General features: G+C 42.5%; 1 protein-coding gene across 1 annotated transcript in view; it reads left to right on the top strand.

Moving 5' to 3' along the window:
* Window positions 1-3,561, top strand: part of SLC22A16 (solute carrier family 22 (organic cation/carnitine transporter), member 16) — a 35,108-nt gene extending 31,547 nt beyond the window's left edge. Inside the window, exon 8 of the mRNA XM_010856615.1 lies at window positions 3,192-3,561. Coding sequence (XP_010854917.1) covers window positions 3,192-3,389 — 198 coding nt within the window. The 3' untranslated portion in view covers window positions 3,390-3,561. The remainder of the gene's footprint in view (window positions 1-3,191) is intronic.
* The last annotated feature ends 7,902 nt before the right edge of the window (window positions 3,562-11,463 follow it).

Raw genomic sequence — 11,463 nt, forward strand, 5'->3', positions numbered from 1 at the left:
CGGAGAGCCTCTTGCTTGTTTCAGAAGATAGAGGGTAGTAATGACAGCTACCGTTTATTGTCTCCTCAACTGTTACTGTTTTAAGTGCCCTAAATGTGTTATTTAATTTAATCCTTTCAACAGTCCTTTGGGGGCAGGTAGTATTATTTGGAGAAGGCAATGGCACCCCATTCCAGTACTCTTGCCTGGAGAATCCCAGGGACGGGGGAGCCTGGTGGGCTGCCGTCTCTGGGGTCTCACAGAGTCGGACACGACTGAAGCGACTTCGCAGCAGCAGCGGCAGTATTAATTATTTCTATTTTACAGATAAGGAAACTGAGGAGCAGAAAAATTAAGTCACCTGCCCAGGGCCATACAGGTAGCAAGTACAAGTTCCCAGGCAGAGTGGGTACAGAGATTGTAAGAAGCTCAAGAAATTTATTTTTACTGAGGGAAACTAGCCAGTGGAAAGGAAAAGATCAAAAGTTTGTGAGAAAGAAGGGAGATCTATTGATGGGGGAAGACCCCGCCCCTCCACCGCCCTCCCCCAGGAGAAGGTGAGAGGGGACAAAGGCTCCTCCTGGTCAGGGGGAGGGAGAGGTGGGATTGAGGGGGTTGTTGGAGTGCTTGTGTGGGGTAGCGAGGGCTGGCCATAGGGATGGGGGACCCGCTTGGAGTGAAAGGAGAGATGCAAGGTTCTGAGTTTATTCAGTGCCTGACTATTCTCACTACTCACTACTACGCTTGCTCCTTGGAAGAAAAGTTTTGACTAACCTAGACAGCATACTTTTCAGCAGAGACATTACTTTGCCAGCAAATGTCCATCTAGTCAAGGCTATGGTTTTTCTAGTGGTCATGTATGGATGTGAGAGTTGGACTATAAAGAAAGCTGAGCACCGCAGAATTGATGCTTTTGAACTATGGTGTTGGAGAAGACTCTTGAGAGTCCCGTGGGCTGCAAGGAGATCCAACCAGTCCATCCTAAAGGAAATCAGACCTGAATATTCATTGGAAGGACTGATGTTGAAGCTGAAACTCCAATTGTTTGGCCACCTGATGCAAAGAGCTGACTCATTTGCAAAGACCCTGATGCTGGGAAAGATAGAAAGCAGGAGGAGAAGGGGACGACAGAGGATGAGATGGTTGGATGGCATCACCAACTCAATGGACATGAGTTTGAGTAAACTCTGGGAGTTGGTGATAGATAGGGAGGCCTGGCATGCTGCAGTCCATGGGGTCACAAAGAGTCAGACACGACTGAGTGACTAAACTGAACTGAATTGAACTGATTCTACCAAGTTAAAAAAGAAAATCCAGTCTTGTCTTGAATTGTCCATTTGATTCTATTTCTTGTTTAGACTTGTTCAGTGTTTTTCAGACCCTGACAGAGGTCTCTCTTGGGATTTCTACGTCCTTTGTAATATCACTTTAAATTCTGTTACTGTTTCTTGGCTTACTCATGCATTTCTGGAATTAGGTTATCAGTGTTTTGCAAAACAAGTCAAGAACTGTCTTCCCAGGTCACATCTGTACCTGATGTGGCCTCATGTCGTGTCTCAATTTACACTGTATCTCAGAGACTATAAAAGCACCAAATATGCAGATTTATCAGAAAGCCTATGCCTTAATTTATTTTTATGGGCTCTTCTCAGTACTTTTTGCTAAAGGAGTTTAAATTATGTAAAAACAAAGTTTTTACAGACTATAACCAGATTTAGTTCTAAAACCCACCCATATCTTCATAGTGGTCAACAGAGAAGAGATATACAGACTTTAGTTTTTTAACGTGATTTGCATTTTTGAAAGCAAACACCTTGGTGGTAGTCTAAAAGGTTGCCTTTCATGTGTCAAAACCTGGAAGGTAAAGAAATACTGAATTTTTATAAGAAATCACTTGGAAACTGTCGTTCAGTTCAGTTCAGTTCAGTCGCTCGGTCGTGTCTGACTCTTTGCGACCCCATGAATTGCAGCATGCCAGGCCTCCCTGTCCATCACCAACTACCGGAGTTCACTCAGACTCACGTCCATCGAGTCGGTGATGCCATCCAGCCATCTCATCCTCTGTCGGCCCCTTCTCCTCCTGCTCCCAATCCCTCCCAGCATCAGAGTCTTTTCCAATGAGTCCAGTCTTCACATGAGGTGGCCAAAGTATTGGAGTTTCAGCTTTAGTATCATTCCTTCCAAAGAAATCCCAGGGTTGATCTCCTTCTGAATGGACTGGCTGGATTGCCTTTCAGTCCAAGGGGCTCTCAAGAGTCTTCTCCAACACCACAGTTCAAAAGCATCAATTCTTCAGTGCTCAGCCTTCTTCACAGTCCAACTCTCACATCCATACATGACCACTGGAAAAACCATAGCCTTGACTAGTGGACCTTTGTTGGCAAAGTAATGTCTCTGCTTTTCAATATGCTATCTAGGTTGGTCATAACTTTCCTTCCAAGGAGTAAGCGTCTTAATTTCATGGCTGCAATCACCATCTGCAGTGATTTTGGAGCCCCCCAAAATAAAGTCAGCCACTGTTTCCACTGTTTCCCCATCTATTTCCCATGAAGTGATGTTCCCCCCACACAAAGTAGCAGCTAGTTTCCATTGCCTCTGTTTTGTTTCCCCCTAAATGCTACAGATTTTGGTTCATTGAACTGTTCATTGGTGCATGCATGCATTTATTCAGTCCCCACCATTTACTGAATGCTGATAGCATGTCCATTATTGCGGGCAGGAGCAGGGTTGACTAAGACAATCCCTGACCATCAAGTCCAAATCCAAGATGCTGGGTTCTCCCATGAGGCTCTGGAGCCTGGCAAGACAGGGCAGGGAGTTTTTTTTCTTCAGTGTAGCTCCTAGGACTGTGCCTACAAGAGTAATAATGCAGGCAGTAACTGGGATTTATTGAGTAGGTGCTCCATGGTGGTTGATGAATGATCAGATTAAGCTTAGTCAACTAATTAAAAGTAACCAAAAAGGTCATCAGTTCAGTTCAGTCGCTCAGTCGTGTCTGACTCTTTGTGACCCCATGAATTGTAGCACGCCAGGCCTTCCTGTCCATCACCAACTACCGGAATTCAAAAAGGTCTTACTGAGAAACAAAAATGCCAGCTGTTATGTCAATTTCAATTCTATTGCCCTCTGAACAAAGTTCAGAAATGATTATTCTCTGAAGAGCACATTTCTTTCTGAATGTGTCACTTTTGTTTTTTTTTGCTTCCTTCTAGTTGCTTGTTGGGACTTTGGCTTTAGTGAGTGGAGTTCTAACATTCTTGCTTCCGGAAACCCTCAGGAGGCCTCTGAAAACTACTTGGGAAGAGACTGAAAAGGAGAGCAGTTCAGGCAAATTACTTTCCACAACCAGTAATACTGTGTTAGAAAATGTCACAGTGGAGAACTCTGAGGATTCTAGTCTTAATAAATAAACGGGCCAGAAGTGCTATCCAGCACCCAAAATATTGTTTAATGCTTTTGTATTAGAGGAACATTATTCTCATCTCCTACATGTCATGTATATGTGTCTTTTTAAAGTTTTTGTAAGAAAGTTTTGAAACAGTTGTTTTGTAAAAGTAGAAGAAATAAAACACAAGATGAGAATTCTGGTTTTTTTTATACTGCTTTCTTACTGCCACAAAATACTTTTCCATGTTTGTTCTTCTGTGTCATTAATTCTTGCAGGACTGAGGGACTGCTACACGGCTCCCTTCAGTATTGGGACCCCCTCCCCCCAACACCTGGACTGTTGACTGGGAGGAGGGGGCATGTGAGAGTGTGTGTCTTTTGACAAAACCACTTGCTGATTCTATTTATGATATTCCTTCCTCTCTTAGGAGAATCATAGCTCTAAATTCAAGTCTTATTAAAAATGCTCCATCAAAAAGCACTTGTCTAACTATAAAAACTATAGTTATCTTGCTTTCCAGCACCCTGAAGGCTTGAATGTACAGACAAATGTACTTATGTTTGGTCTACTTAAGGGACTCACACTTGGTAGGGGCCAGGAGTGAGTTTCCTTGTCTGAATTTCCTATTTTTCCTAAATTTACCAATTTCTCCCCATAGGTCTCATTCCTTGTGCATAGAAGCTGTGGCATTTTGGTGTTACAAAAGTATTGCAAATTTTTTTAACTTTCTAGATCATCTAGGAAATTGACATCTGGATGTGTTCCCAATATAAAATAATTTTTAAGTATTGTTACCTTTTAAAAATAATTTATAGAAAGGTTTTACTTTCTTTTAAACTAATAAATTTTGTTTCCTTAGCTTCACTTATATTTTGCAAAAACAGTGTAAGATCCTAAACATTTCAACTGCAGAAATATGGCATATGGTATTATCTATTATAGGAGTATGCATTCCATATAAGTTGCACATAGGTTTGGGGTATTTTCTTTACTTGGGTTTCATCAGAAATTCGTAATTTTTGTTTTCTTTGCTCTTGAAATTTAGCTGTTGGATACATCTTATGTCCAGTATATTAAAATTAAGGAAGCATTAGTGTTATCTGTAGAGGCAAGTGAAAGAAAGATTATGACAATTGTAAAGGAGTACGTCAAGGCTGTATATTGTCACCCTACTTATTTAACTTATATGCAGAATACATCATGAGAAACGCTGGGCTGGAGGAAGCACAAGATGGAATCAAGATTGCCGGGAGAAATATCAATAATCTCAGATATGCAGATGACACCACCCTTATGGCAGAAAGTGAAGAGGAACTAAAGGCCTCTTGATGAAAGTGAAAGAGGAGAGTGAAAAAGTTGGCTTAAAGCTCAACATTCAGAAAACTAAGATCATGGCATCCGTTCCCATCACTTCATGGCAATAGATGGGGAAACAGTGGAAACAGTGTCAGACTATTTTTTGGGGCTCCAAAATCACTGCAGATGTGATTGCAGCCATGAAATTAAAGGACGCTTACTCCTTGGAAGGAAAGTTATGACCAACCTAGATAGCATATTAAAAAGCAGAGACATTACTTTGCCAACAAAGGTCCGTCTAGTCAAGGCTATGTGCCGGGGTCCAGCCCCAGAAGGATCCAGGGTTACCCTCAGGATGACGGCGTCGGGAATAAGAGAGAAAGAGAGAGAGAGAGAAAGAATGACATGGGGAGACCAAGCTTCGGTGAACGAGGCCCATAACTTTATTTTCAAAAGGAACTTTTATACCTTGACTTGTACATAGAGGCAAACGAAAGATGCAAAGTCATACAGAGTCAGCCCAAACATTACATCTGTTTTGTCTTTATCGAAACCAGGATTTTTTCTGCATACCTTTCCCATAAACAATGTTGTGTACATTATCTTCTGGCCTTGGAGGCCTGTGGACATTTTATGACTCTTTTTTGATAAAAGCTGCTCAATAAGAAAACTTATTTTCCCTTGAAGTGTTTTTTCTTTATATTTCTAATCTATGTCAGCCTCAGAAAGTGCTAAACAGAGTTACATTCTCAGGGAGCAAAGGTGCAGTGAGTTACAACAAAGAACCAGTTAGCTCAAAGGTCTGATGTGGTTAATTCCAAGGTTGCTACTTGTTTTTCTTACATTCCAACTATGTTAACCAATACACTCCCAGGTGCACAATGGATAAGAGATATGGGAACTTGGCAGCAAGCATTGGCTCAACAATGAAATCCTACACCAGCACTACTCTAATAGTTTTTAACTCTTCGAAAGGCTCTATATTTTTAGAATGTTTTAGGCTTCCCGTGTCTCTCATGGTTGGGAGGCTGTGAACAATCACATGCGTAGCTGCAAGAATCTGGATAAACCTGTCAGGCAAGCTAAAAGCCATCAGAGGGGTTTGAATTGAAACACTCCTATCATGCCCAGGAGACCTATTAACTAAAGCCCTAAGTTGACTTTTTCCAGAGAAAGGCGGTCGGGGATAGCCCCCTGTTAATGTCAGAAGAGTTGGTGAAAGGCACAAAATAGTAAGACAGACAGATTCTGGTTTTGGGGTAGATGCTCGAGCAGATCCAGGGGGTCCCTCGAGTTCTGATCTGCCTTGCTCGTCAGATCTCTTCCACATGACCTTGTCATGGGTGGGATCTCCCGTGGTGGCTCCCGGCAGCTATGGTTTTTCCAGTGGTCACGTATGGATATGAGAGTTGGACTATAAAGAAAGCTGAGTGCCAAAGAAATGATGCTTTTGAACTGTGGTGTTGGAGAAGACTCTTGAGTCCCTTGGACTGCAAGGAGATCCAACCAGTCCATCCTAAAGGAGATCAGTCCTGGGTGTTCATTGGAAGGACTGATGTTGAAGTTGCAACTCCAGTACTTTGGCCACCTGATGAGAAGAGCTGACTCATTGGAAAAAACCCTGATGCTTGGAAAGATTGAGGGCAGGAGAAGAAGGGGACGACAGAGGATGAGATGGTTGGATGGCATCACCAACTCAATGGACATGGGTTTGGGTGGACTCTGGGAATTGGTGATGGACAGGGAGGCCTGGCGTGCTGCGCTTCATGGGGTCACAAAGAGTTGGACACCACTGAGCGACGGAACTGAACTGAACTGAGAGATACTGTAGTTTAAAAAAAGGGATTTGACTTGAGTTATTTAGACTTTTTATATTAATTCAGTTCCCTGGATAATCACTCAATTATTCACTTGGCCTTTCTGCTTGTAAAATAAGAATAAAAAACTTTTTTTCCTTTTGTAAAAGAAAAGAAAAAACAGATAGGAGGATATGAGAAGAAAGGAGGAAGACATTTTATAATCCTTTCTGTCGTCTTATTTTGTCTCCCTTTCTTTTATTCCTTCAAACTCAGCCTGTTCTACTGTCATTTAGTTTTCATTTTAGCTAATATTTGATATTTTATTGACTTTCTTTTTTTGTTCTGGGTTAGTTTTCTAGGTAAAGTACCACAGACAAGGTGATTTAAACAATGGAAATTTATTTCTCACAGTTTTAGAGGTTGGAACTCCAAGATTAAGGTGTTGCCAAGGTAAATTTCGTTCTGAGGCTTCTTCTCTTGGCTTGCAGGCAGCCACCGTCTGGCTGCGTGCTCCTATGACCTCTTTCGCTCTTGCAGAGAAGAGTGGCGGAGGGTGGTGGGGGAGATAGAGCAGGTGTTTTGTTGCCCCACCTTATAAGGGTACTAATCCCCACTCTCATTACCTCGTTGAATTCTACATTTCGTCCATAATACTCATGTGTGTGTTTGGTGTATGCACACAAAGTCACTTCAGTCATGTCCGACTCTGCGTCCCTATGGAATGTAGCCCCACCAGGCTCCTCTGTCCATGAGATTCTCCAGGCAAGAATTCTGGAGTGGGTAGCCATGCCCTCCTCCATGGGATCTTCCAGACCTAGGGATCGAACCTGTAGCTCCTGCGCCTCCTGCATTGCAGGCAGATTCTTTACCTTTGAGCCACCAATGTCCAGTCCAAAAAAAACCCATCACATTTTGCACTGGCAGTGGATGCAGGGAATATAGGCTTGGGGCTCCCAGCCCAGTGATGGCAGTGACTGATCTCTGGGTAATTTCTCCTCCATTTATTCCACCAATCCTTCCTATACTTTTGTAACTAATGCCCTATATTCAATTTCTCCTTACGTGAAATATCTTAGAGTTTTCTGTTTTCCTATTTTCTAATTACTTTCTACTGCTTATTGCATAACATAAAGGAAAGTGCTTGATTTTTGTATGTTACTGTCTCAACCTTCATAAAAAGTGTTACTAACTCCAAAGGAAAAGAAAACACACAGCATAACAATTCACACATATTAGTCATAGAGAAAGCCAAACACACTTTGTTCCTCTAGCATTTCTTAATATGTACAGCTTTCTGATTTTATACTTGAAAAAGAATAATGTATGTCTGTAATAATGTGTGCTCAGTTGTGTCCGACTCTTTGTGACCTCATGAACTGTAGCCCACCAGGCTCCTCTGTGCGTGGGATTTTCCAGGCAAGAATACTGGAGCAGGTTGCCATTTCCTACTGTAGATGTTTATAATCGTTGGAACCTGGCTGTGTATGTAGCACATCACATCTATCTCTGGTTGTAAACATTTCAAGGAGCACTTTACCACAGACTTGGAAAGCTCAGAGAAGAGCCCACATACTAGTAGGTAAACTTCAGGCAGGTGACCTCATTACCAATGGAGGCATGTGGATAAAACACAAAACAAAGTAAACCTGGCCATCAGCCTTCTCACTTGGGCAAATCAATTTCTCTCTGCTTCGGTATTTTCATTAGAAAATTCAGGATCATATTAAAACGTCACTTCTTTATCCACATATCTCCACTGCCCCTTACATGTCATTGCCTGTTGAGGTCAAGTCGATGCATGGACCACAGTTATGCTGAACTGGTAATAAGGGCACCAGAGATACTATATATCTACATCATTTAATGCCACATTGCACAGCCCAGATACGGTACTGTGCCGTTTCTCCATGCGCTTTGTATGATTCCACCATGCTGTCAAGGAGTGTGGCGGGCGTCCTGTCCAGCCTTGGTCTTGGCCAGTCAGCATTTGGAGCCTGTCATGCTGTCCCTGTTCTGAATCAATTGTGTCCTACAATATACGTTTCTCCCTTGAGGACTCGCAGTTTAGATGGTTCTGGTGGTAGTTTCGGCCCGTAAAAGCTGCAGTGAAGACTTGTGTGCTCAGTCACTTCAGTTGTGTCCAACTCTTTGTGACCCTGTGGACTGTAGCCCACCAGGTTCCTCTGTCCATGGGATTTTCCAGGCAAGAATACTGGAGTGGGTTGACATTTCCTTCTCCAGGAGATTTTCCCGACTGAGGGATTGAACCTGCATCTCCTGCATTGCAGACAGGTTCTTTACCCACTAAGCTGGGATGCCTGCAGGGAAAATTTGCTGTGAGGCCAGTAAAGCACAAATTTCAGACTTAATTCCCTCACTTGCACACGCTTTTGAGAAAGACCTTAGCAATCATTTGGTCATAAATCTTGGTAAATTTTATAAATTTTGCAAAAGTAATATATAGTAACTGCAATCAGTGAAGACTGCTATCTCTTTCCACTCTTTTCCTTCTGTAATAGGTCATCTCTATCAGATGGCATCAAAGTGGTCACAGACATTTTTTTCTTTAATGATTTTGTGTATAGACATAAAAGAGAGCTTTTAAAACTGTAGAACTTCAGACCCCCTAAAAGCTGAATCTGTCCTCCTCCCTCCACCCCTCCAATCTTTGTTAAAAGCTATGTTGTTAGGTGTAAGTTCATATTAAAAATATACTCTGAATGTATTTAATTGAATGGTAGGTTCTGAGGGACTGACTTGTCCCCTTTTGATCGGTCTTATCAAGTATAAACTTACCACATACTCAATACAAAGAGTTCATTCTATAAAATGGCAATATGCAAAGAGGGTTACTTAGATTCTTGCGGGTGGTTAAGAGGAACTTTTCTTATTTAAGATTGTGAATGCTGACTTAGAAGCCACGGTAACTATGGCTAACGATGGTTACTCCTCCAACTGAGTGTCTGGGAGTTGTAGGTGTTCATGTCTTATCTGAATTTTCCAGAAGTCAGTAACGACTGCTCATTTTATCTCTGAAGTCCACACTGCACCAGTATATGATGACAATTTCTAGTTCCCTAAAGTAACTCCATCCTCTTCATTCATTCCCTGCCTCTCCCTGGGCCCACCTACCCCATTAGGCACCAAATGCCAGAGATTTTCTTGGATGTACAGTTAAGCCTTAAAAATCTTATTTATAAGGAAGAAAGAGTTCAATCACAGACTCTGCTTTCCTTCTGTGTCCAAGTCAGAGCTAAGCCAATGTATCAGAGGCTTGAATCTCCCTAAACTCACCCCTTCCATGCTTTCCTGCCCTAATCTGCAGCCATACAAGGCTGAATCCCTGGTCCCATGAGCCTCACTTCCTCAATAGCCTCCAAAGAATTGAAGTTCTCTTGGCTTAAAGGCCTTGATTTCCTGGCAAACTAACACACCAGCAAGGCTAACATGTCTCAAGCAGTGCAGGAGGAACTGGTGGGCAGGGAGGCCCCCAACACGCTGCACAGATGAAGCTCCGGCGACCTCCAGAGCCCAAAGTAAATTTGGGCTGAAAAACTGTTGGGCAGGAGTGTGAAGCTGACCTCACCTACAGTCTCAGGGAGATCACATCACCCCCTGGACCTCAGCCCCTTGGCATCCGCATGTCTGTGAGTCTATTTCTGTTCTGTAGATAAGTTCATTTGTGTCATGCTTTAGATTCCACACAAGTTATTTTGTATGATGTTTGTCTTTTTCTAACTCACTTTGTTTAGTATGATAATCTCTAGGTCAATCCATGTTGCCGCAAATGGTGTTATTTCATTCTTTTGGCGGAGTGGTATTCTATTGTATATATGTACCGCATCTTCTTTATTCACTCCTCTGTCACCGGACATTTGGGTTGCTTCCATGTCTTGGGTATTGAAAATAGTGCTGCTATGAATACAGGGGTAAATGTATCTCTTTAAATTGTAGTTTGTCTGGATATATGCCCAGGAGTGGGATTGCTGGATCATAAGGCTACTCTACTCTTAGTGTTTAGAGACACTTCCATACTGTTCTCCCTGGTGGCTGCACCAATTTACATTCCCGTCAATAGTGTAGGAGGGTTCCCTTTTCCCACACCCTCTCCAGCATTGGTTATTTGTAGAAGGAATTTTGAGCAGGTGCTCAAAAAATTTATTTCATTTCTATTTTCAGATGGGGAAAATGAAACTCAGAAGGTGGCTTGTTCAAGGTAAAACAGACAGGTCTCCTGATACCAAAGTACGTGCTTTTGTTAAGAATTTGAGCCTTGGAATCTAACACTCATATGAAATTTTGCCACTAAAGAGACTTTGGGCCTGTCCTTAGTCTTTTGGAGCCTCTATTTGCTCATCTATAGAATGGGAGTACTATTAATAATACCTCATAGGCTGATTGTGTTATATGGTGTCATGCATGTGTCTGGCAAAGGGTTAATGCTAAATACATATTAGTTACAACATTATTATCACTATTTCAACACTTCAAACTGCTTCCCTGTAAACAAACCTGTTGACTGTAAAGTGTCTACTGCACATGGACACTCAGCAAATATTTGAATACATGGGCAAAAACAATCATTTGATTCTTATCCTAGATTACCTTCTGAATCATTTTTCCAGCTGCAATCAGGTCATCAACTTGATGATCAACAAACATTATTCTGCCCTCACGCTCCACCCTCCCCTCACTCCCCCCTGCACCAGCTGACCCAGCAGAGCCAGGCACCAGCGGGAGAGGGCAGCCAACACTGGGCAGCAAATGGGGAAAACAGTGTCTGCTTCTAGTCGGGACTTGCTGGAATCTGGACAGGTTCACCCCTTATTTGCCACGCTTACAAATCAGCTGGAGAAATACCAGATGTGTGGCAAGGCAGAGGGTTTGTAAACTAGAAAGAGAAGGGCTGCTAAGCGTGGACCAGCCAGGGGACAGGCAGAGCTGCAGTTCCACGGGCGAGAGGAGGTCAATTGCTCATTTCTCTGGAGAATAAGTGACAGA

This window comes from Bison bison, unplaced genomic scaffold (genome assembly GCF_000754665.1).
Source record: "Bison bison bison isolate TAMUID 2011002044 unplaced genomic scaffold, Bison_UMD1.0 scf7180017864373, whole genome shotgun sequence".
Classification (NCBI taxonomy): domain Eukaryota; kingdom Metazoa; phylum Chordata; class Mammalia; order Artiodactyla; family Bovidae; genus Bison; species Bison bison.